General features: G+C 44.8%; 1 protein-coding gene across 5 annotated transcripts in view; it reads right to left on the bottom strand.

Moving 5' to 3' along the window:
* CACNA1D (calcium voltage-gated channel subunit alpha1 D) overlaps positions 1-26,611 on the bottom strand; it is a 2,225,258-nt gene that overhangs the window by 1,444,426 nt on the left and 754,221 nt on the right. For all 5 annotated transcript variants that reach the window (XM_069643624.1, XM_069643621.1, XM_069643623.1 and 2 more), the window contains exon 6: positions 22,965-23,117. In XM_069643624.1, the coding sequence (XP_069499725.1) occupies positions 22,965-23,117 (153 nt within the window). The remainder of the gene's footprint in view (positions 1-22,964; positions 23,118-26,611) is intronic.

The raw sequence follows: 26,611 nt of genomic DNA, 5'->3' as shown, positions 1-26,611 counted from the left end.
CTCCCCCTCCGCCTTCGAGCTCGACCGGGGCCTCTCCAGGAGCTTCGCCGGGTGCTCGGCCTTCCTCTTACCCGACCCAGAGCGTTGGCTCGTGGTTGATGGTGCCGGGGAGGGTGCGCCCTGCCTGGCGCCCGTAGAGCCCGACCGTTCGGCGCTCCCGGTGCCAGCGGACTCGCGGTGCTTGGCCTTATGTTGGACCCCCGTCGCCGGGGCGTCCTCAAAGGTCTTAGAAGACCGCTCGGTTTTCTTCTTCTTCTTCTCGCCGGACGGGCTCTTCCCTTCTAGCCAGTTGGCGAGACGTTGATGGCGGTCCTTCATGGTCCGCTCCGACATGTTGCCGCAAAACGCACAGTCCTTCTCCACGTGCGTCTTGTCCTCATGTAGGCAGTAGAGACAAAAGGAGTGTTCGTCCTCCTTGAAGACGTTCTGCAGCTGGCATCCAGGGCAGACCCTGAACAGCTTTCCGGGCGTCGAGCTTCCCTTCTCCTGGGCCATGACTGGGCCTGAGAAACTTCTGGAGTCCTCCAAAAGCGTAGCTCGACGAATCTTCACCCTTGAGGGGCGCAGACGAATCCGACACGGGTCCCCGTTGATCGGATAGAGAGTCGGTGGAGCTTGAGGCTCTTTTGACCGAAAAAATGAAGTTTTTGAGAAAAAAACGTGAAAAAATAGCACTAACGCTCGAGAGCAATAGCACGAGGATCCCAACACATGAACGTGCGGTAAAAATCTGAAGATGGCTGGCAGAGGCGGGGCTTAGGTAGAGGGCAGTCATTGGCTGTGGTCAGTATGACGCAGAGATCAGTGATTGGTTATTACTACGAAAGACAGATCAGAAACGAAACTGATACTGGTTTTTTCTTTACCGAGGATTCCCAGCCTGACGACGGGGAATATTCATGAGCATGTGAATCCATGCCAGACCCCATGCTGGAGAACTGTTACTAAACTGACCCCAGCTCCTGAAATGTACCCTGAACCACCCCAGGATTCAGATCTACCGTATTATTGTTAGCGTTTTGCATTCTAGATTGGACAGAAAGGAGGTCTTGAAATCCACCTCCAAACAGACTATCTACTGGTTCTGATATGTGAAGAGCTAAATGGGGTGGTGAGAGAAAGTGTTCTGAGCACAAACAAAAGTGTAGACATTGATGTAATATCCTTGCCTAGAGGTGTTCATATGGTTAGTTTAGTGGGAGAGTGTTGCCTGGAAGATCAAAGTGTAACACTAGGAAGATAATTGTACATTCCATGGAACTGTGCTGCTATCTGCTAACTACCTTGACTTCCAGGAACATCACTGAGGTGGTAAGAGTGTGTTCTAAGAACAAAACCGAAAGGTGTCCCAATACAGCACATGCTTTATGCCAGTATAATACTAAGTTAGATGATTGGGCATGTACTCCGATCCAGTATATGGCTTCACATACATTCGAGGTTGCTGAATTCATGAAAAACACGCAGATTCATACTACAATACTATGGGCAAGAAAGATAGATCAGAGCTTCCATAGGTTATCTTGAACACCACTTTAACAACTAAGTTATTCACTATGCTTTTGTCTGCTTTTCAGGTCATGACCCAGTTTCCCAACTGCACGGAGGGGCCCTCTATATGCTTTCAGAAGTTACAGAAGAAAAAAAAGGGAAGTAGCCGATCACGTCTGGGGTGGGGCTAATACTGCCTTTGCAGCCTGGGGATATATCAGGGGCAAAACCAAAATCGCTGTTTTGGCTGACCAGAAAGAGCTACAGCACGCATCTCTGGGGGACAGCTCACCAACACTGACACAAATAAAGGTGAGCTACAGATCATTGAGGCTCTTAGTACACTCACAAGAAATATGCTAATAAACAGAGTGATCTCCTGTGGGCACAAGCTGCAATGAGACATTGGCTTTGAAGAAGTGCAAGACTACCTGAATTCTGAACTCCTGGAATCTGAGAAAATGTAAAGAGAAGCTATTCTAGAATACTGGTAGAGCTGTGACCCTGGAGATAGTTCAGGGAGTACAGCGGATGGACCTCTGATCTCGGAGAATGCACGTTCAATATCAAGGGGCCAGCGAAAGGAGTATGAGCTCCTATCTGTAGAACGATATCAGGCACATGGGCTGGGTACAGCTGGGAATGGGTAACATGCCAAGAAGTATGGGAAGTGCAACCACCTAATGATCCTGCAAGATAATGGACAGCTGCCTCAGCGATAACTCCTGACTTGTGGCCAGGAGCAGAGCCAACTTGGAAATTGTGGCCCCTGCGACCCTCTTAGCTGCAATGCCTTAAAAGGTGGTAAAAGGTCAGGTGTTCTTGGTAGGTATTTGTTGGGATGGACAACTGGGGTTTCACTGAGGAGTAGGGATTTGTGTAATGGAAAGGATATGTGTGGTATATTAATTTGCATACAACTGATATCTACTTTGTTCCACAGACAGGGATCTGATAGATTAATGCATTTTGGCCAGCGGCAGAAAGAAAATCAGTAAATCTGCAAATTGTGTTTTTGTAAGGATGACCTAAGATAGAACCTAGATATGAAAATTCATAGAGATTCATTTTTCAAAGTAAAGAAAATAACTAATATACAAAAGGTTTAAACGCGGTCTTCAATTAACAGAAAAATGGCTTTTAGTTTGCTCACCGTACAGCTACCCTTTGTACTCCCGGTGATGTTATCTGTGCTATTAGCACTGAGGTCTTTAAACAACCTTCCCTCACCAAAATTGTATGTGTAATATTGTCCTTTATTTTGCTGACCGGCATCATTAAAGATTGCCTTGGGCAGTGTAATAAGAAAGGGAAAAATTGTGATTAGAACAGCGCCCTCCAGAACCGTACACCACAGATCCACAAGCGAACTATACCTGTCCTTTGTACTACGAGAAATGAGTGAAGAATCACATACACTGCAAAAAGATCTCAACCAGCTAATGAAAATATAAAAACACAAATGAATTCATTTTATCTTTGTTTTAGATTTTAAGGGAGCAGTAAAGGATGAAAGTTGATGGCCCAGTTCCTACAAAGCGTTGCTCAAAAGGTGAACAAGAAATTGTTGTTGCAATGTTATTTTCACTAAAAGCGCAAAATGAGGGTATGTTGAAGACCGCAGATCAGTTTAGGTAATAAATAAATCCAAGGGCGAGGAAGACAAAGGGAAGAATGAGGATCAGGGTTTCTTTTCAGGAAAAGTACATGTACATGTCGCCCCTTCACACCAGTGACGTTGTCTTATGTCCCCTAATCCTTAGTGCTTATTACTTTCCTTTTCCAATAGCAAACTTTGCTTAGGTAAAGCCCCTTTCCTCCATTGGCACTGGGAAAACATACTCATTAACTGGACTGCGCATATGTGTCAAAACTGCGGACTGCAAACTTTCCGCCCGCCTGAAGGTAGTCTAGCAAGTTGTGGTCGTTGAACTGGTGACACAATGAGACTTTCAGTGGGACAAGAAATCGTCATGTGTGGAGGCCCTGCACCATTCGCTTGAGGAGGACGAGACTGGAAATAAACTTGGTTGGCCCGCACCCTCCTTCCTCTCTCTCTAGCTGGCCACTCTGGGCCCTCTTCCTGCTTCTTCCTGTGTTGGTAGGAATCTTGGTGTCATCTTCGACTCCACCCTCTCCTTCTCTCCTCACATCTCTGAAGTCTCTAAGAAGTCAAACTATCAACTGCACCTCCTCAGAGGTATTCTTCCTTTTCTCACCTTCCACCGGAAGCTCACTGTCTCCAGAGCTCTGGTGCTCTCTAGACTGGACTGTTGCAACAGCCATTTTCTAAATCTTCCTGCCTCTTCGACCTTTACAACTTATCCAGAACAGGATTGCAAGACTTGTCCTTGACCTCAACTTAACTGTACATTTTCACTACTCTCCAACTATATGAGTGAGACAGCTGACTAAGGCATATCGGGCAGAGGTCAGTTTGAAAGAAATACAGAGGTAGCAGACAGATCACTTCAAATGTATTCAACATGCATCAAGATTGGTGGTAGGTAATCATAGACCTTCATAATATAAATCTCCAGTCTTGCTGTAAAAACAATTTTCCATACTTGCACATTGAATCTGGATTTTTACAAATGACACAGAAATAGGATCCCATCCACTGTTTAAAACAAATTACGAAATTACTAATGATGCCTGTTCAGGTACAATGGTTCTTTCCAATATTATGTCTGACGATAGAACCTGAATTGTACATTGATGTGGATGGCTACATATTGTTGGGAAGGAGATGATCCTAGCCCACCCCCCTCTTGAGCCACTCCAGGCCAATAATGCATGCATAAGCTCAGGGGGGAGGCACATCCACCCCCACAGCACTTATCCGCAAGGGATAACATAGCAAATAAACCAAAAAACATAGCCTTTGCCCGTGTAGTGAGGCACCATTTTGGACTAAGCCAATTTTGGACTAAGCCAGACGCCATCTTTTTACTATGCCTGACAAACCATCTCTCTGTAGAAACACAGCTCTCCCATACCCAGCACCTCGCACAGCAAGCCCACACCATCGCCTCCTCTTGCCATCTCTGTGCTAGCCCTGTTCTCACGGAAGTCCAGCCATGCCATGTTACAATTCTATAGTATAATTTCCGAAAGAATGTGCTCTGCACAGAGCGTGAGACCAAGACAAACCTCGGCCCAGGTGTACATCCATTTCCACTAAACTGCCTGCGCTCTCTCAGCCCCCACCCCACCATGCCAGGGTCGACCAGCACTGAACCCACTCTCTTTCATGCCGATACTCATTTGACCCCTTCGCACTGACCATTCCAGAACACCCACCACAGCACTAATCCTGAGCAGCAGTACATCCGCCCAAAAGAAACACACCTCTATCTATATCATGAGGCACCAGGCAAGGAAGACGGTAGAGCAGACCCTTGGGGTGGGCACCTGGGTCAGGGGACTGCGGTATCAAAGGGAGCGCTGAATGTAGAGGTGGGAATGCCAATATATCTGCCCATTTTCTTTAAATACCCCCATTCATGCAAGAGTTTTATGGTCGGCATGATTTTCGTATTATCAGTTCTTGTTGTTTAGCTTAGATAGTTAGCTATGTATCATATTCGTCCTGACCTTCACACCGTGGAGATGAGCCCAGCTGACCCACCTGCCACCTGATTAAATGGGAAGCAGCGGCCAATTGGAGCCTGGCATCCCCTAAAGAGCAGGTTGTGCCACAAGACCCTTCCAATCCGCACTGTGATTTATTTTTTACTGTATATGATGATGCTGTTCATGTGGAAATTGTCTCTTATAATGTGCTGCCCGTGTATTTTTTGGCAGAGCGCTCTCGGGCAGCAGAGTTCTTTGCTGACATACTTTACATTATATAAAGTTTGTTATCCTTGCAACTTATCTCCTGGTCTCATTCCCTGACGGGGTTTGTTATCCTATTATTTTGTATATTGTTGGGACACGTGTGAGGGTGGGTGCCTTCATTTGGTGACACCTTTGACGTGAAACCCTCGCGATTATCCCGTACTTGCGCGAGATCCAGGGCCTCTCCGGAAAGGCTGTGCCCACCTACATCCGACCAGTCCCCAAAAAACGTGTACGAGAGGAACAAGATTCTTGTGGGTTCTGGCTTTGCGAATACCGCGTTGCTCGTTGGAGCCGGGCGCGGCCCCAGGGAGAGGCCCAGGCGTTGTGGATAGACCACCAACGGAGGCTCTTAGAAGAACACGGGCATGCGAGTATAAATTGCAAGGATAGACAAATAAGGGAATGGGGTACATAGAGCGCTGTGATTGAATGGAACATGCAATGATTGAGTGAATGGATGAATTGGGTGTTTAAAGTAAAGCACTTTCTCTTTTTCATGGCCATTAGTATTTTTTGGTAAAGACACGTGAGAGGAATATAAAGAGGAAGTATGGGAACCTGGCTCAGAGAGGGGTTGGAGGGTGGCGCAACAGTGCACTTTTTTGACCAGTGCAGAGAATAAATACGGAGATAAAAATTAGGGGCCGCATATAACTAGAGGGCTCAGGAACAAGCAGAAGCTGTTATTTTAGCGTGTTATTTTAGCGTGTTATTTTCAGTGGTTTTTTTAATATATGCATGGAGGAAGGCCCAGGAGGGGCGAGCGTGATGTGAATGATAAGTGAACGAGTGGGAACGTAAGGGCGGCTCTTAACAGCAGGAGGGGGGAGATTTGTTATATGTCTTTCGTTTCATGTGGCTTGTTCTGTTCGTTTGAAAATTGGTTTATGTTTATATGTATTATGATTATTTGGTATACCCTTACATAAAAGATCTGTGTGATAGAAAGGTATTGAGTATCTAGAGATAGAAACCCAAAGCATGGAGGACAGAGCAAGGGGAAGAGTATTTCTGCGAGTATCGGGAAGAAGACATACGAAAGGGGGCAGGAGCCACTGGCCATGGGGGTAGGGACGCATTGTCCCACATCTGCAAACAGCTCCCCCTGTATAGTGAGCGCATTCAAAAGTATAATGGACAGTGGGTGGCAGAGACAAGGGGGGGAAGGACTGTCACATGCCTGGCCTGAAAATGGGTCTTTTGATAAGGGGACTGTAGAGCACCTATCCTATCCACATACCTAACAGCAAAATACAATGGGAAACAATTGCAAAACAGAAGGGATCAGATTTGTGGCTGATGTTTGAAGAAATTCCCACCACAAACAAAAAGGATAAAGGGTCCGAGGCACCTATGGTGGGAGGGGGTATGGAACAAAAGGAGAAGGGGAGGAGGGACCCAAGAACATCCACCCATTACTCACAAAACTGACAGAAGGGTATTCAAATCCTACATATGTGTCTGGGGGAAGTGTGCCAATCACACCCAGCACAGCTCCACCCACTGCCTGTGACCCCTAAACCACCACCCCCGCTCACACTGGAGTAAGTGCCCAAGCTCTTGAGGTGGCATTGACATCCACCAGCACAGAACTGGCTCGATTATGAGCTGTATGTGAGCCAACATGAGAACCAATGGGAGACCCCCGCAGGCCCCCCCCCCCCGACTACCATGGGGTACTACGCCCATACAGGAGGATAAATGGAAGTCAGGAGAAATACTTTTCAAGATTGACAGTGCTCCCATTTGGGCAGTGCGAGTAGAATGGGAGGGGGAAACATACAGCTTGGGGTATGATACTGTGGCCTCAGTAAGGGATGAAGAGTATTGAGTGACTGTGACCAGTAGGAAGAGGGTGCCGTAGGAGGGATACAGAAAGTGCTGTGGGTCACCCCCAGAGTAGAGGATGCATGGGAGGGGAGACTCAAACAGAATAGGAAGAATGGCACTGGCTAGAAAGAAAGGAGCAGGAACAAATGATGGGAAGGTGAAATCAAAATTGCAAATGCCCCTCATCCACAAGGGAGTGGGGCGCAAGCACTAAGTCCCATGGGCTCAAATAGATAAAAACAACCTCAAGTCCCTTCCCCAACTTACAGCAGGTGCTGGAAAATGCATTTATGCATTCAAGAAAAATACATCTAAGGTGCCCCTCGCCATAGGGGACATCAAATGTTTGTTAGTATCCACAATAGGTGAAAGCAGGTTACCCTGGTGTCACTATAAGCAATGATACACATGATGGGGTGTCATTTAATAATGTTTGTGCCCAAGTGTGGGATGCACTACGGAGGACCTTCTCCGATACCCCAGATCTACAATCCATAGTGCAATGCACTATGGGGGAGGAGGAAGATGCTGTGCAGTTCATTCTTCGAGAGCAGGAGATGTGGCGCGTGGAGACGGGCACCGTGTGAGACCAGTCCACCTCCATATTTTACTTTATCATAAAAAGAGGGTTACCAAAGGAAGTACAGAAGACCTTTGATAAGATACCAGTCGTAGAGGCAAAGGGATGACCTGTGATTCAAAGCATCATAGTGCACCATTGTAGGAAATTCAAAGAGAGGGAAAAGGAAACTATTCAGAGGAGGTTAGCTGAAGAAGCGAAACTCATACAAACAAAACTGGTGAAGGTCGCGGTGGTAACAGCCGCACCACCCACAGAACAGTTGGGAGAAGAGGAGGGGTGTCGCTGTGGCCACACGGGCAAGGATGGCCGCAGTGTGGACGGACCACAGGCAAGGACAGTGGGAAGGAGAACAACCATATATGGGACACCAATGTTAAGGAAGCTCCACAAGAGAAGGTGGGTTTAGGGGACATGGTGGGCAAGGTCCAAGAGGAGGAAACCAAGGGCATTGCTGGACATGCGGGAGGTGGGGCCACTTCTCACGAGAATGCCATAGCAGGCAGGGAGGAAATTATCAGTACAACCAACCATACCACACCCCACCCCAATACACTATACCCCAGTATGGACACCCACACCCGGGAAGCCTGTACAGACTTCCACAAGGGGCATATGAAGGGCCCCCACAGCAAGCCCAATGACACAATAACCCGTTTGCCACAACCCCAAACGGAGCCCCAGCACCCTATCAGGGAGCATGCATGCTGAGTGAAAATATTTTCTCTTGCCCAGGACAGACACCCACCCCGATTAGGACAGCCCACAGAGAGCACTTGCGTGTCCAGTCCTATACACTACCTTGCACTCAGAAGAGGAAATACTGGTGGGGGCAGAGATAGGGAAGAAGCAGTACGTCTTTATGGTGGACTCCGGGGCGCAGAGGTCATGTATTTGTGAAGGTGATTTTCCGTTATCTGGCCAAACTCTCGAAATGCAAGGATTATGTGGGGCTGTAGTGACGGTTCCTTACACAGAAGATTTGAATGTTAAGATAGGGGGAAAAACAGTGCGAGCACCCCTACTTTACTATGAAATTTCCTCTGTCAATTTACTAGGAAGGGACTTGCTTAGCAAATTAAACATGACCATATCATTCACTAAAAGAGGAATTGTTTGTTTGATTCCTGGCATGTGCTCCCTCAGATCAATGTTGTTGATACACTCTGTGGCAAATGAACTAAAGGTAAGGGGAGTGCCAGTAAATCGCAATATGTTCATCTAAGGGATTAGAGTGTTGGCTAGAGCAGTGCCCGAGCTCACGAGGAAGGAATGGAGGGTACCCTTTGATTTTGTGTTCCGCCCTGTAGCTGCCCCTAAAATGGTTGCAGGCACAATCCTGCCTTTAGATCTAGAAGGGGTGCAAGTGTCAGCAAAAAGAATTGTGGCAATAGGAATGCACATCCATAGTTGTGAATGGCATACAGTGTTGTGCATTGGCCCAAACATACGACTGCGTGAGCTAACTGACGAAGAGTTATTCACTGATGACAACAATGATGGGGGAAATCATACTAGAAATAAGTATCCCATGTGAGGTTATGGTACAGTACAGAAAAGTGCCGAGCCCCCTCATGGCTGTCATAAGCGGACCACCTTCCTTCCGTGACACTGACATGCAACTGGTGCCTTCGTACCTGTGGACCACCAACCCCCATCACATGGGCCTGTTAAGTGAAGTAACACCGGTAAAGATAACACTAAAACCAGGAGCAATTTTGCCCAGGGAGAAGCAGTACCCCCTGTATGTATGTACAGAATTTATAGAGTGCAACAAAGACCTGAAGGCATCAAGGCACTAGAGGTGGCAAGCCATCAGAGAGGGAGGCAAAAAGCATGCAGAATCAGAACAATTGTTTTTTTCTGCTTACGAAACAGAGATATGACCTGGATGTTCCTAACATGAGGGGGGGAAGAGAATTCCACAAGGAAGGGGCCAACACAGAAAAAGATATGCCCACCGAGTGGGTGCGACGGAACTGAGGGACAGTCAGCAGAACCTGATTAGCTGAATGAAGGTCTCATTTAGGTAGATAAAGAGACAACTTCCACTGAAGAAACTGGGCACCCATGGAATGAATGGCACAGTGGACCAAACGGAGAATCTTAAACTTTACCTGTGTCCTAACGGGTAGCCAGTGGAGGCGTTGAAGGAGGTCCTGGGAATGGGCTAGCCTAGGGGCCCCTAAAGCCAGTCTAGCTGCCGCATTATGAAGTATCTGCAATCAATGGAGCAGCGCCTCAGGCTGGTCCAAGTAGATACCATTGCAGTAGTCAATGGCACCCATGATGGCGGCCGTACAAATTTTGCTCCTAGCTGAGTTGGGTAGAAATAGGAGCACCTTCCTCAAAACCCTGAGTTTGACAAAACCACTCTGGCAAACCGCTGAGATTTGTGCCTCTCGGGATCCTGACGTCATGATCTTAATTCCCAAACTTTTTTACCACAGGTTCTGGTTTGGGACAGGGTTTCAGGCAGGTAGGCCACTGATCAGAGATCAAGCTGTTGGATGCTTGACCGATCAAAAGTATCTCTAATTTTTCCTCGTTCATCTTCAGCCAGTTTTCAGACATCTACTGGCACACGGCTAAGAGACAGGCTTTCAGACATTCAGCGGAAAAAAATCTGAGTATAATCTGCATACATGAAGAAGTGCACACCTAAACTGGTAATAAGTCTAGCCAGGGTAGCCATGTACAGGTTAAAAAGTAAGGGGGAGAGTGCAGTGACCTGAGGAACTCCGCAGTCAACCATCATGGGAGGAGAGTTGAAGGGCGGGAGGGACACCACTTGAGTGCGGCCGGACAAAAAGGAGGAGAACCATTTCTGGGGCATTCCTGAGACACCCACTTCAGACAGACACCGCAATAGTCTTGGGTGGTCAATGGTATCAAAAGCCAAGTAAGATGAGAGCACTCGTCTCTCCGCGGTCTAACGCCAGTGCAAAGTCATCATGAAGTGCGACCATAACTGATTCATTACCCATTCAGGGACGGAAACCAGCCTGGAAAGGGTGAAGAATATAGTTAGCCTCAAAGTAAGTAGAGAGCTGAGGAGTAATAATAGATTCCAGCACTTTGGACATGGCTGGAAAAAGCAAGATTGGACAATAGTTATCCACCACTGTAGGGTCCAGATGTGGCCTCTTAAGCAGTGGGCAAACAACAGCATGCTTAAAAGAGAGGGCAATAAAACTGGTGGTGCGTGAATATTGGAGTGCGTCAGTCAACATTGGAACCAGATTCACGTCCAGAACTTGTAAAATGAACAAGGGAATAGGATCCGCAGGTTCGGCAGATTTTTATGTAAGTAACGCATCTGATACCATACCATCTGTCATGGTATCAAAGCTAAACGTACTGCAAACATATAGCAACAGGACAACGCGAAGAAATGTCATTTCTTGGATAAGAAGCTTTCTCAACCCCAATTTTCTCTCTAATCGTACACATTTTGTTGTGAAAAAAAGAGGCAAGATGGTCACAGTGAGATTGTGATCGAGTGTTCAAGGAAGGCGCTTGACCAGGAGTAGTGAGTTCCTTAGCAACTGCAAAGAGCTCCTGTCCAGAGAAGCATAGGAAGGGATTCAGGAAACACTGTGTGCCTTACTAGAGCAAGGGATACTGGTCCCCTCAAACTCCCCATGCAATATGGCCGTGAATCCGATCAAAAATGTGACAGGGGGACATGGCGTATGATCCAGGACCTCCGCCCCCTTAATGACATTGTCCAAAAGGAATTTCCTTTAGTTCTAAACCCAGCATCTATTTTGTGCACCATTCCCAAAGAAGCCACTCACTTCACTGTAGTTGATTTGAAGAATGTAATCTTCTCAGTACCCCTTGACCCAGGTACACAGTATCTCACAGCATTTACACAGGGTGGCAGAGGTATAACACAGTTGGCTGCCACAAGGGTACTGTGAAAGCCCCAGCATATTCAACAGGATATTGCACGAAGACCTCAGCAATATTCAAGTCCTGAGTACCCTCATTCAGTACGTAGACAACCTTGTTGTATGCAGTGAGAGTTGACAAAGAGATTCCATTGTCCACTGTCAATTGCTTGCACAAAAGGGATACAAAGTGGCTACAAATAAATTGCATTACCGTCTGACTGAGGTTCTGTACTTGGGGCCAATTGATTTCAAAAGATGGAAAAAGCATAATACCAGACAGGGTGGCAACATTGCGCTCCTCAGCCAGACCACATACTATAAAAGACATGCAAACGTTTCTCGGAATATGCGGTTACTGCAGGGCCTGGATATTAGATTACACAGCTTACAAGAGGCCCCTGTTACAAGGCCTAAAAGAGGCACAGAACGACAACACACATAAGGTGGACAGAAGAAAGGTAAACAGCGTTCTGCCATCTACACAAATTGATCTCCACGGTCCCAGTATTAGCCACACCGGATCATGAACGAGAATGTTACCTTTTCTCACACTCTAATGGCACTCTGATGACAGCAGTACTGACACAAAAAACATCCAGGGTCACAAACCACTAGCATATTATGTTGAGACAATGACCACGCCAGGTAAGTGTGAATAGTGATTTATTCTTTGTCTTGAAGATCCATGCAAAAGACCCCCAACCAACACTGCAGCCCATAACCAACTGCTGATTCTCAAGGAATAACATTCTCTGGAGATTCCATATTCTGGAACCACATGACCTCACCACTTGCCATAGATAGAAAGCCATGTAGGGAATACAGAACATCCTGACAATAAATACAGAGCATCTACATAACATCCCCCCTCCCTTATCTAAAACAAAGCATATCAACACTTCAATTGCTTTAAAACAAAAATAAACGGAGGAAAGAAAAATAAATTTAAAATGAAAACAACAAGTAAAAAAAATAGCAACTGTGATAATACTACAGATGCTGCATAAGATGTGAAGCAACAAAACCCAGAGGAGGGATCCCACTTCACTTCCTTATTTTGGCAACTCTTGCAAGTTCAATATTTGACCACTTTCTAATCTCACAGCACCCTCCAATACTTGCGCAACCCTGACTGGATCTGAATACAGAGGATCACCCTTCTTAGGAACAACAGCTCTCCTTATTCTGATAAAATCCCCCACTTCAATAATCGTTCTCTTCCTAGGAAACTTCTCATTGGTTTTCTTAACCCATTTTTCTTTTCGCGCTTCCATCCTATTCTTCACCTCATCCACCACCTTATCAGTTTCTCTTGCTCTACCCAGCCAAGCCGGAGATAACAATGTGTTTCCCTTTCGTCCTCTCATTAGCTCAAAGGGACTGACTCCGGTTTCAACACACGGTGCCATTCCCAAAGCAAACAACCGCTCTTTAACTGCAACCTTCCTATCAACACCACATGCACTCGCCCCTCTGATTCCTTCCATTATACACTGATTTACCCTCTCAATCATGCCATTCCCCTGGGGATAGTACAGTGCAGTTCTCTTGTGCTTTATCCCACACTTGTTTAAATACTCCTGAAATAATTTCCCAGTAAACTGTGGGCCATTATCCATGAGCACGCTCCTAGGCAGCCCTTCCCTTTCAAAGACATCCTCTAGAAATCCCACAATACTCTGGCACGTCGCATCCCTCATCACCTTGAACTCCATCCACCGCGAAAACGTGTCTATCAGGGCAAGCACAAACCTTCCTTGCCCCTTACCCATATCTACCGGGCCCAGGACATCTATTGCAAGATCCTGCCAAACTCCTTTTGGTGCTTCCACTTTCCTCACCGGCTGCACCACAGCTGACAGACCTTTTCTAGATTTGATACAATCAACACATCCTCCAACCACTTTCTCAACCTCATGATCAAGACCTGGCCACCAATAGTCAGCCTTTATTATTTCTTTAGTTTTGTAAATTCCAATATGACCTTGATGTGCAATTTTAATCAATCTTCCACTCAAACACCCAGGAACAACTTGTCCCAACGGAATACCAGCCCATCCTTCACTGACAACTCCAACATCACGTCCCATAGCGATCTCTCTTCACCAGACAGCAGCCTCTTCTCCGGCAATTCCTCCCTGACAAAACTAACTAAGCGTTACCGCCGTTCATCGGACTCCAATGCTTCGATCCATTCCTCTTTCCGTATTACACCTTCTACGGTGGCAAACACCATATTCCCTACCTCCACATACTTGTCACTATCATCGTCATTGGCATCATCTATTCTTAGTCTGGATGCATGATCTGCCTGCCCATTGTCTTTACCCGATACTACCTCGATGTTAAATTTGTGACATTGTAGCCTGGTTACCCAGCAAGCAACCCTCCTCGAGACCTTATCAAGACCCTTACTTTCAAATATCACCTTTAAAGGCTTATGGTCAGTTCTCAGGATAAATTCTTGACCCCATACAACATTTTTGAGTTTCTCTATGCCCCAATGACATGCCAAGGCTTCCTTCTCCAAAACTGAATAGTTCAGTTCAGCACCTTTTAACATGCGCGAAGCATGCCTCACCACTGCCTCGGTGCCATCCGCCCCGATTTGGGACATCACAATCCCTATACCCATTTCACTGGCATCTACAGAGAGGACGGTCCTCTTTCTGGTGTCATACATAGCTAAAGGCTTTGCCATGTCAATTTTCATTTTAATCTCACTGAACTCCCTTTCACATTCTCTGTCCCACTCAAACTCTACTCCCTTCCTCAATAATGCCCTTAATCTAGTCACACTATCGGCATAATTTTCCACAAAACAATGATAAAATTCTATCGTCCCCAGAGACGATCTCAATTCTGCCTTATTTCTCGGCGACTGCATCCTCTTACTTCCATCTACCAAATCTCTTTTTGGCCTTAACCCCTCCTCATATCTCATGACCCAAGTACTCCACCACTCGGGTAGAAAAAACACACTTCTCCCCTCGCAACGTTAAGCCACGTCCCTTGAAAATCTACTACGCTACCTCCACCTTCTTTTTTTAAATTCCTCCTCACTCCTCCCACATATTAACACATCATCTTGAAAACACCAGACATCACTCACCCCCTTTAGCTGCTTATCCATAACTTTTTGGAAAACCAAGGAGGCTGATATCAGCCCAAAGGGCATGCGGCGAAACTGATAAATCCCCTCATATGTGATGAAAGCTGTGAGCTTACGAGATTCAACATCCAAATTAATTTGGTGATATGCACTTGCCATATCTAACTTAGCAAAAAACTTTGCATTTCCAATCCTACTCAATAGTTCTCCCATATTTGGAAGCGGATGGCGGTCAGCTATCACACACCGATTCAGTTCCCTCAAGTCGACACAAACTCTTAAATCGCCACTCGCCTTTTTTACCACTACTACTGGGGAAATCCACTCTACAGCTTTAGCCGGTTCAATAATCCCTGCCTTTTCCAACTTCTTCAACTCCTCCCGTACAGTATTACGCATTGACATTGGCAATGGTCTGAGTTTGGCAGCAACAGGCGTGCTCCCATCTTTAAAAACAATTTTGTGCACCATCCCAAACCATTTTTAAAAACATCCGGGTACTTCTCAATTAGACTATTTTCACTACCCCTCGTCTCATCAATGTCTGAAGCACTACTCATATTTAGCACTTGTTCTTTGCTATGGGGATCCAGTCTGATGCCCAAACACCTTTGCTCCCTCCATCGAAGCAGAGTTTCACCTTTCTTAGTAACATAAATCTTTCCACACGTCATCCTACCTTTAATTCTGAATTGAGCGGTACAACATCCCAACACCTCTATTCTGCCTCCATTGTAATCCCCAGGATTTTTATCTGACAGGCTCAATTCTTCCATTCGCCCAAAAACTATATTTTCATAAACTGCCTTTGACATCAGTGTGATTTTTAACACGAATCCGCCAGCATTTTCACTTGCCGTCCATTTACCTCAACCCAAGCGGAAGGGTGTTCACACTCGTCAACTTCGGTACACTGTTCCATATTCACAGTAACAATCTCATTCTCTGACCCTTCGCCTTCATCTGATGACACTGTATCGCATTCCTCAACAAACATAGTCCCTTTTCCCCCACCAATGCGGTAGTTCTTACAGCAGTTTTCGAAGTGCCCCCACCTTTTACAAATACTGCAGTTGGCTCGTCTCCTAGGACATATGGGAGAAGTCGATAAATGACGTGCACTTCGAAAACTGCTGTAAGAACTACCGCATTGGTGGGGGGAAAAGGGACTAATGTTTGTTGAGGAATGCGATATAGTGTCATCAGAGGAAGGTGAAGGGTCAGAGAATGAGATTGTTACTGTAAATGTGGTACAGTGTACAGAAGTTGATGGGTGTGAGCCATGTAGGGAATACAGAACATCCTGACAATAAATATAGAGCATCTACATAACATATTACAGTGGCACTCTCGACTCCGTAATGCAGGGACATTTTGCTTACGAACAGGCACTGGCAGCTTCTGCCTTTGCTATTGAAAAGAGTTCAACCATATGTGATGGGGTGCTCCGTCACCCTGTACGTTGAACACTCCCTTTTTGAAATACTGGAAAGATAAAAATCTGACCCTCACCAAACAGAGAACATCAGCCAATGAAATAATACTTTCAAGCCCCAATATTCATGTGATAAGATGTAAATCAGTAAAACCCAGCCACGTTCCTCACTGAGCCATGCATGGTCCAAGTCATGCAGGAACACGATTGTGCCACATACGAGGGAGAAGGGGATGACATCCTGAAAGCACGAAAAATTGCCCTGGAGGAGCAGGGAAGTGTTCTTTGTTGATGGATCGGCGTCCATTTGCCAAGATACAGGTGAAAAACATGTAGGGGCAACAGTAGTGAGAATGGAAGCAGAGTGCGAGACAGTGATCAAAAAGCACCTGCCAATGCATTACTCTGCACAGGCAGCAAAATTAATAGCCCTGTTCAAAGCGCTTCATGCAGCAAAAGGCTGTGCAGTGACAATATACTCAGACTTGGCATATGTAACCACGATGGTAGTACATGATGGGCTGTCTAGATGGAGGAGGAGGGGATTTAGAAGAGCTGATGGGTCCCCAGTACAATACGCAGAACTACTGACTAAACTGATTGAAGCACTAGCAGAGCCCTCAGTAGTAGCTATCATGAAGTGTCAAGCACACACACATAAAGTGGATGATATTTCTTTGGGGAATGCAGCCGCAGACACGGCCACAAAAGAAGCAGCATATCTCCCTATCCCTATGAGTGCTGAGTGCATGCTGAGCAGCAAAATAGCCAAAACATAAACAGAGGTATATAATGCATTAACCATTGCACAAATTATCGAATTACAGAAGAGAGCCCACAAACAGAGCAAAAGTTATGGACCAAGCGCGGATGCACACAATCCCCTACTGATTTACTGTTGTGACAGGACACAACAGGGAAAGTTGTCATGCCTGTAGAGCTATTGTATGTGGTATTTGAGTAATTCCATTTCCCTGCCCATAGCACAAAACACATAGCAGCAGATCTCCAGGAAGATTGGTTTATACCAAACCTTCAGGAATATCTCAATAAAATGGTGGTTGAATGCACCATATGCCAAGTGTTCAACTCAGGAATGACTTTACAAACGCTGCAAGGAACTTTACCCGGCCCCGTGGGCCCCTTCCGTGAACTGCACATTGATTACACAGACATGGGAGGACGCTGCAATGGGGCACAATACTTAATTGTAGTGGTGTGTACTTTTTCTCCATTGGTGGAAGCAGGGTCCTGTGCCCACACTGATGCAAAGTGCGCAGCAACATTTTTGGTCAGAGAAGTGTTCCCCAGGTGGGGAATCTGTGATGTCATACGATCAGATAACAGAACACATTTTCTTAATGATCTGTTCAAAGAAGTAACATCACTGCTAGGAATAAAACACAGAATGTGCTCGAATTACCACCCACAAGCAAGTGGAATTGTGGAGAAAATAAACTGCCTCCTGAAGAGTAGGTTATCAAAACTGTGTAATTCCCTAAAGAAAAATTGGGTATACTGTCTGTCCTTAGCACTTTTTTAGCTGCGCATACTGCCTAGCAAGGACCACCAACTGTCCCCTCAAGAAATAGTGACTGGTCGACGCATGCAAACACCAGTGTCACCAGTAAGAAGGGTATCTGATGCACACAGAACAGCCACTGTCCTGGAAGATGAATTTAAAGAATACCTCATACAGCTTACACGAGCAGTGAGAAGCATAGCAAAACAAATTGCACCGCCATTTACTGCAGAAAGTGACACAGATACATCGGCAGCACAGGACAGCCCTGCACAACCTTTGATGCCAGGGGAATTAGTGTATGTACGAAGCTTTGTGCGGAAGTGGAACTTGCCAAGGTTCCATGGCCCATACAAGGAGATATACTGCACCCCCATTGCGGTGAAAGTGAAGGGGTTGAGGTATTGGATCCACCTCTCAGATGTAAGAAACGCACATGATTGTGTACAGCCAGGAACACTGGATAACAATCGAGCACAATCAAGCAAATTGCTGTGTTACCTTAAAGGTTAAAAGCAGGGTAAAAAGGGGCCTAGAAAATGATGTAAATATATGAAATGAAAACATCAGTATAACATATGAAATGCAAAAAGTGCGATATGCAAATTAAGTTAACAACAGTGAGCAACTCTTCTCTGTCTCATTCGCACTCTCAAACACCTATCATCTAGTCTAAAAACTTCATTGATACCCACCCCGTTTTTATCTTTTTCTGCAGGTGTTACGATGTTGGAGTTAACGCCCCTTCATGATGACATGCAGTTAGACAGCAGTAGGAATACATTTTGCGGCACTAGAAGTATAGTTATGAATGTGGTGTACATTTTGTAGCAATATTTTTCTTTTTAACAATGCTAATAATCGGAATTTATTAGGTAACAGCTTTTATTTGGGGATCCCATATAAAAGAGGGGGGCAAAGAGGTCATACTTACAAGGGGTAATGAAATGTCCTTAAACCTGACCATTCTGCATAAAATTGAGACTACAACAGGGACACATTTAGGAATACTTACTGAACATATAATTGATAATGTGTTGAATGTACCAAATGCCTTGTTAGTACCACCTACCATGGTTACAATTACACAAGCTACCTTACAACCTAATATAATGTCTACCTCAAAAATTGATGAATTGTATGATGTGTCCCCACTACGGTTCCCACTACAATGTGAAGTTCCTTTTCCCCCACTATAATACACCTGCGAATAAATACAGATACTGATGTGGACGCGAATGCTGGTATTTTTCCAATGTACCGCCAACAACCCATTAATGTACAGGGATCGCTATGCACCATTGATAGATTGTGTAGAAGGTCGATAGGGAAACGACAATCTCACTTGCCTAACAGTAGGAGGAAAAGGCAAACACCACAGTACAAGTATGATGCATAACATGGTTTGGGATTAGATAAAGTAGAGGACCTCCGTCATCCTGTGCAGTCTAACAAGTGGTACTCAGGTAGGAGTGCCTCAGGAAGGCGAATGACTAATGGTAGTTGCTATGTGTGTTCTTTAATACTGCATGCGTCCGGGACGCCTAAGATTTTAGTGCCTCAAGAAGCCCTCTTAGTAGAGGCACAATGTCTCATCCACCTCACACTATCCAGGATAAAGAGCACCTTTCAGGCACATACAGTAAGAATGAAACTCTTTCCGCTAGAAGCTTTGCAAAAAAGAATCTACAGGGGCAAAATGCTTTAAAGAACCATTCCTGGCCATAGAAGAACAACCTTCACAGAAAATAAATGGCAAGATTCAACATTCATGTGAAAAGCTGAAGGACTGCGTGGCCTGGCAGACGAAAGACTTGAATGGATGGAAAAGAAATGCGTGCAAATATGGACTGAGCAAATCACAAAACTAACATGGGTCACAGCTCTTGAAAAAGTTATGAACTTTGGTTCTATGGAGGGAAAGTGCCCATGGGGTCCAACACATGTTGCAACAGGACCCTCGTCATCCCTGATCTCCGGGAAGACAATGCTGCCTTAACGGACTATTGCTGGGTGTGGCTAACATGCATATTTGCACCTTCCACCATCATGGAGGGGCTACTGTGCTTTGGCAATGCTGCATTCCGCACTGCTGGTGATGCCTGAAGAGCATGTAAGGGGGGGAATGGTGCCAACAGGAAAGCAACTGGCATCTCGGCCGACAGAAGCATCACCCCCCATTTTTTGCATACTGTCTGAAGATGAGCAACAAGACTATCTGTCTCAAAGGAAGCGTGATTCAAACTATTTGTCTCAAGAATCATCTGACCTCCTTGCACAGATCCCTGACGAATACAAACTTTTTAACTCAGCAGAGATATTTTGTGCATCGCTCGTGCCCAGCATCCAAGCACGAGCAAACGCCAAGTGGTTGCAAATTGTGCAGTGGGAACTGATCCAGTTGGTGAATGACACAGAGGAGGGGTACAACGTTATCAAAGTTGAACATTTTGTGCCATGATGATGCAGAATCTTTATGTGCTAGACATCCTCACTACAATGGAAGGTGGTGTTTATAAGAAAATCAGGAGTTCATGTTGCACATTCGTACCTTTTTCAGATGCTGAGAATGGGACATTATCACGTGTGATTGCGCCAGTACATGAACTCTGTGTAAAGATGAGAAAATAATGAGTGCAAGATAATGACAGGTTCAGTATGGCGTTCAGCTGGGTACCTTCATGGCTTGGAACAATAATGAAAAATGCTGATACCAATCATCATGTTCTTTCTGCTGATCTCTGTGTGTGCCAGCTAGGTCCCTGATGCTACACTGAGGCGGTTTCTAGTAGTGCGATGATGATGGTGACTACAGGTAGCAGATATAATAACAACAAGGTGGCTCATGATACTCAGGAAGCCCAGATACAAATAGGAGAAAGTGATGAGCGCAAATATCACATGGTGGTCATATACAAAACTGGGGATGAGGTAGATGACTTATATCATACTATTGCACAACCACAGGTTCTGGCGAACTACAAGGAGGTGTGGGTGGATGTGGCAGGGTATGGGGGTGTGTATATATATATATGACCTGTACTTCTGAAGAATACGCACAACATGGGGAGCATTTGAGAAGCCTGTGTAGAGCATGGACGCCCATAAAAGGTAGCCCTGCTTGGGACAAAGCTGTTAGAAGAGCCGAGGAACATAGAAATACTGGGAGAGGGTGTTTGTTATTTTAGGAGTAATGAAAGGGGGGAATGTTGGGAAGGAGATGATCCTAGTCCACACCCCTCTTGCGTCACTCCAGGCCAATAATCTATGCATAAGCCCAGGGGGGGGAGGCACGCCCACAGCCACGGCACTTATCCGCACGGGATAACATAGCAAATACCCCAAATAACATAGTCTTTAGTGAGGCACCATTTTGGACTAGGCCAGACACCATCTTTTTACTAGGCCCGACAAACCATCTCTCTGCAGAAATGCAGCTCGCCCATCCCCTGCACCTCGCACAGCAAGCCCACACCATTGCCTCCCCCTGCCAGCTCCGTGCGAGCCCTGTTCTCACAGAGGTCCAGCCATGCCATGTTCCAATTCTCTAGTATCATTTCCGAAAGAATGTGTTCAGCACAGAGCGTGAGACCAAGACAGGCCTCGGCCCAAGTGTCCATCAATCTCCACTAAACTGCCTGAGCCCTCTCAGCCCCCACCCCGCCAGGCCAGGGTCCCCCAGCTCCGACCCCACTCTCTTTCATGCTGATAATCATCTGATCCCCTTGCACTGAGCATTCCAGAACACCGACCAGAGCCCTAATCCTGTGCAGCAGTATATCCTCCCAAAAGCAACACATGTCTATCTATATCAAGAGGCACCAGGCAAGGAAGAGAGTAGATCAAACCCTGGGGTTGGACACCTGGGTGACGGGACGGCGGTATCAAAGGGAGCCCTGAATGTAGAGGTCTGAATACCAATATATCAGCCCATTCTCTCTAAATACCCCCATTCATGGAAAGGTTTTATGGTCGCCATTATTTTTGTATTATCAGTTCTTGTTGTTTAGCTTAGATATTTAGTCATATTCATCCTCACCTTCACACGGCCGAGATGAGCCCATCTGACCCACGTGCCACCCGATCAACTGGGAAGCAGCAGCCCATTGGAGCCTGGCATCCCCTATAGAGCAGGCTGTGCCACACAACCTCTCCAAAATGCACTGTGATGGTTTACTGTATATGCTGATGCTGTTCATGACAAAATTGTCTCTTATAATGTGCTGCCCGTGTATTTTTTGGCAGAGCTCTCTCAGGCAGCAGAGTTCTTTGCTGGCATACTTTATATTATATAAAGTGTGTTATCCCTGCAACTTATCTCTTGGTCTCATTCCGTAACGGGGTGTGTTATCCTATTATTTTGTATATTGTTGGGACAGGTGTGAGAATGCGTGCCTTCAATATTTACCACCTAATGTTTAAAAAAACAGGCTTTATTTCGATGGCTCTCAGAAAATGAGAAGAACATGTGCAGTGGCTGGTATAGAAAGATGAGAAGTGGACTTGGCTGGAATAGTGATGGTCATGTTGCAATGTACACATTTCTCTAGAAAGTGGAAGGTTCCATTTAAGAAGAAGAGAGTTATTGGATGGGGACTTTGTTAAATAGTGATAGGGGATTTGTTTGCTATTTTTAAGTTGTATGCTATGGCTATGTTCTGGTGTACAGTCTTATTGGGAGTGTAATACTAGTCATTCTTTTTTGTCACAAGTGAATATCTGAATATATATTGTTTTGCTGCTACATGGCTCAGACATAATTTTATCATTTTCTTGAGATATTTTATACTTTCGACATCTAATAATATGGTATAAAAATTATCTAAATGATTGCATGTTTTGTATAATTGTTTGAATATGTTTCCCAAGAGATGTTTTTACTCATTGTTTCAATGGTTGCTTATATTAGTAGTGAAAAGTTAATAGAAATACTCACCCCTAGAAAACATGAATAATTATTTTTACAAAATAAGGTTGCTACCAAAGTCTGATAACATGCTAGGGTTCAAGCCCTTTTAAAAAAACATTTCTTTTAAAAAATCAAAAATATTGATCATGCAATCAACATTTTTCATTTAAGTCCCCATTATGTGTTCATAAAAATATGCATTCTTTAAAAATGTTCATGCGCTGTTTAATAGATTCTGAGACTATATAAAGTTAGATACATACTGGAAAACATTCTGCTTTGTCACTGTACCACCAAGTAACTGAATGAAACATGTAGGGTAAAATTTTAAATGGCCTACCTGTGCCAGCATGATAACATGATTTGTGCATCTTTCCAATAAATAGCTCCAGTCCAATAATAGCATAGATAATTATAACAAATAATACCAAAAGCGCAATATGGAGGAGAGGAACCATGGCTTTTATAATGGAGTTCAAAACAACTTGTAAACCTAGAAAAAAAATGAATTTAGTACTCAAGTACAAAACATGACCAAATAACTTTTTCATTCAGTTTTTAAACAGTTGATACACCAATACAAAATTACAAAGTAATGACATTGTGCACACAGGGTGAAACATTTGCATTCAACACTAGCCATTGGCTAGTGATAATTCACTCTTGGCGAGTAAGAAATGGTGGCATGTATGTATATATGTACAGAATTGAGGTGACAAGTAACATTTTATGGCTGGTTAGTAGCTTTCAACTTGAAATGTATACCCCTGGTACATAGCTTTTCACTTCAAATTGCAGATACAACAGTATACTATTTTCTGACATAATGCTAATTGTAATATGGATCAAATGTATGACAGTATGAAAATAAACATGACTTTGGTATATCTGTTTCCTGAACAGTTATGAAAAATGAAAAACTTGATATGTTCTTAATTTATAATGACATTAAACACTTAATTGTAATGTGGTTGCTTCTGAGTCTGGCAAGGATGGCACAACCATAATTAATTTCAGAAGTACCTACTTACCAATATTTTGAGTGTTTTACATAGCACCAGTGTGTGTCCAGTTAGCACTCAGGTGGATGGAAAAGATTCAGGTTGTTCATCAAAGTCACTACTGTACTTCTTGTCCATGCCTCCCTTTCACTCATAATTGTGGCATGTCCTTACTATTGGGACGGGCCCAAGGACATTTTGTACAGCAAACAAAGGGACCGTCAAAGGTAAACCAGGTTGCATTCACAGCCCATGGCGACTTGCTCCACTAAGCTCTTTACCAACAAGTTCTTTCGATCCGCCCTGGCTGAACCAAATGATATGAGAGACAATTGTGGTGATTGCATATATTGAGGAAAAGGGACTTTAGGAGTACAGTAGTCACTACAGTGAGTACCCTTTACATATTCCAACATCCAGGCCTTTTCCTTCATACACGTTAGAGATTGCAAAGTGAGACAGCACAAGAGAAGTGGTTTTAATGCCCATCATTGGAATACGTTTTCAGAGCACTGTTTAGCTATATCAAACACACTTAGTGCACATCCATTGAGTAGTGCTTGCAAAAGAGCAAAGCGGATGCTTAAGTGGCTTGTTTGCAGATCAACTGTACTGGTACATACCTTTAAAAGGCTACTGCAGCTGTCCTGCCCCTTGAAGATTGAGCATTGAAGAATGGAAAGCATGTGCTTTGGGAAGCTAGTAATATGCTGCACACAACATCATGGACATAATCAACCTTGTCATCAGTTCAAGGGATAATTATAAAATGTTTTATACTTTTCTCACAATATACAAGTAAGACTCCTTCACATCTTCAAGCATTCTATAAAATGTCCAAGTGTAATGGAAATCGTTTGGATTGGAGTGATCTAGAAACCGCCCTTGTAAAAAAAGACTTCTTAATGCATGCAAGCCCAGATGACCAGACACATCTAGATAAATTCCTTTCCTGGCTTTGGGTAGGCATATACTACTGCCTGCCAATTAAAAAGAGAAAGCTCTCTGAGAAGAACATCGTTAATAAATGATTCACTGTCACGGATGGCACAGAATTCACTCGAGTCTTAGAAAGGGTTTTTATTTATTCTTTGTGGGGCCGAGGGCTGTCTCTCTCTCATCTCACTACAACCCTCCTCCTAGACCTAATCTAGGCATCCGTAACCCCTGTCTGGCACCGTTTTCTACCCAAAGGTTAGTGTTCCAATGGGAACTGGCATAGTGCCTTACACTTACGCTGGTTTGAGTCAGACTATTCTTGCATGACAACTCTCAGATCTCTTGCTCTACTCTGGCCATTTCCAGGTCATTCCTCCTCCCTCCATTTTGAAATCACCTTAATGTCTCACTTCTCCTGATCCCGCCTCTACTCTTTGATGTTACTGCTCCTCTCACTCCACTACTCCTTCTCCATTACTACTCCCTTCTACACACTACTAGTCCCTCCTACACGCTCCTCCTCCCACTCTTCTCTTCCACCCCTATTTATTACTCTCCTCTCCACCCCACACTACTACTCTCCTCCCACTAACCACTCAAACAGCTTCCATTCACTTTGTACCATTTCATTCACAGTCACTCATTACACTAGTTCATATGCTCACTTCTAAACCAATACCTCACTTGCGCCACAAACCTCCTCCATAAGCCACTACCCCCTCCTTGCTCCTGCTGGTCCCTCCGTTGTCCTCCAGATACACCTCTGACCTCATCTGATAACCCCACACTTTGGTTTCCTGACCCCTGCTTATATCTCCCTGTCTATCCTCTCCCATGGTGTGTAGGTGCACACCTCCTAATTTCTCCAAGTTGACTCGCAGCATATTGGATGCCAACCTAGGAAGGTCAATGTTCATATTTTCAGACCCATACCTGTGGGGTCCACAGATAGGTGAATCTGGGGAGGGAGGAAACCGCTTCCTGTAAAGTTCCTGGTAAAGTCCCTGGTGGTCGATGAGGTTTAGAAGGGTCTGGTTGCATGTGCCAGTGTTCCCTGGGAGCGCTCTGTGGCTCCTTGCTCGACGCATATTGCTGTGGTGTGCGCTGGTTCCTCTCCATCTCTCAAATGGGGTTCCTCGCGGCAGGCAGTGCTGTAGAACTAACGTGGCCAGACTGCACTTCCACTCACCTCTTGCTGCTAGTCTCTCCTGTCTTTTCACTCGGGCCTAAAGGTCCCTGCAATGATCAAGAGACTCAAAGAATCTCCAATGGACTGCAGCAATAAAACTACATGAAAAGTAGGGGGGCTGGAATTGGGGTCCTTTCCAATAATTCTGCCCTCAGAATTGGAGCTGGATCTGGATTACTCCTTAATCCTCACACCCCTATATGAGAAGGTCAGGGTATCTTAGATACTTAAAGGTAAACAGAAGCCACTACCTTTAACAAGAAAGAATACTTTCAAGAATGTTTAACAGAATAGGTCCTGCAAGCGTTAAGGAATCTAGACTCCAATCTCCTGGGAGAGAGGGAAAATATGACAGAGGTACTATCATAATCATTGGTGGAACTAATACCATTGCTTATGTCTGCTAGTCCCCAATCAATGCAAGAATGGCCACTATTCTTCTCTTACCCTTATGCACTCATTCATGCAAGCAATTGTGTGTAGTCCTCTCTAGAACCCTTACACCTCCCAGCAATTTTTAAACCAATACTGGCTATTCCCTCAGTTTTAACAAAACTAGAGCAGATAGTCTACACATTTTTCGTAGGGGGATAGTACTAATTCTTCCTTAGCGGATAATTCAATCAGTTTTCAAGAAGGCAGTTATTATACTCTGGTAGAAAAATGTCAGATAGATTCCACTTATATGGCCACCCATCAGCAAATTCCTAACCACCTTTACCAGGCCAGGACGCTCAATTTTAGCTCTTTTGGAAGATCATAACATATTGGGCACTGCTTTCGACTACGCCATGTACACAATTGTAGTGATCTTCAGCTTTATGAATTTGATACAGGTAGGGTTGTCACTGGGAAGTA

Source organism: Ambystoma mexicanum, chromosome 2p (assembly GCF_040938575.1).
Source record: "Ambystoma mexicanum isolate Mex_15411 chromosome 2p, UKY_AmexF1_1, whole genome shotgun sequence".
Classification (NCBI taxonomy): Eukaryota; Metazoa; Chordata; class Amphibia; order Caudata; family Ambystomatidae; genus Ambystoma; species Ambystoma mexicanum.
Note: the sequence above shows the minus strand (reverse complement) of the source record. Positions and strands in the feature narration are given on the sequence as shown.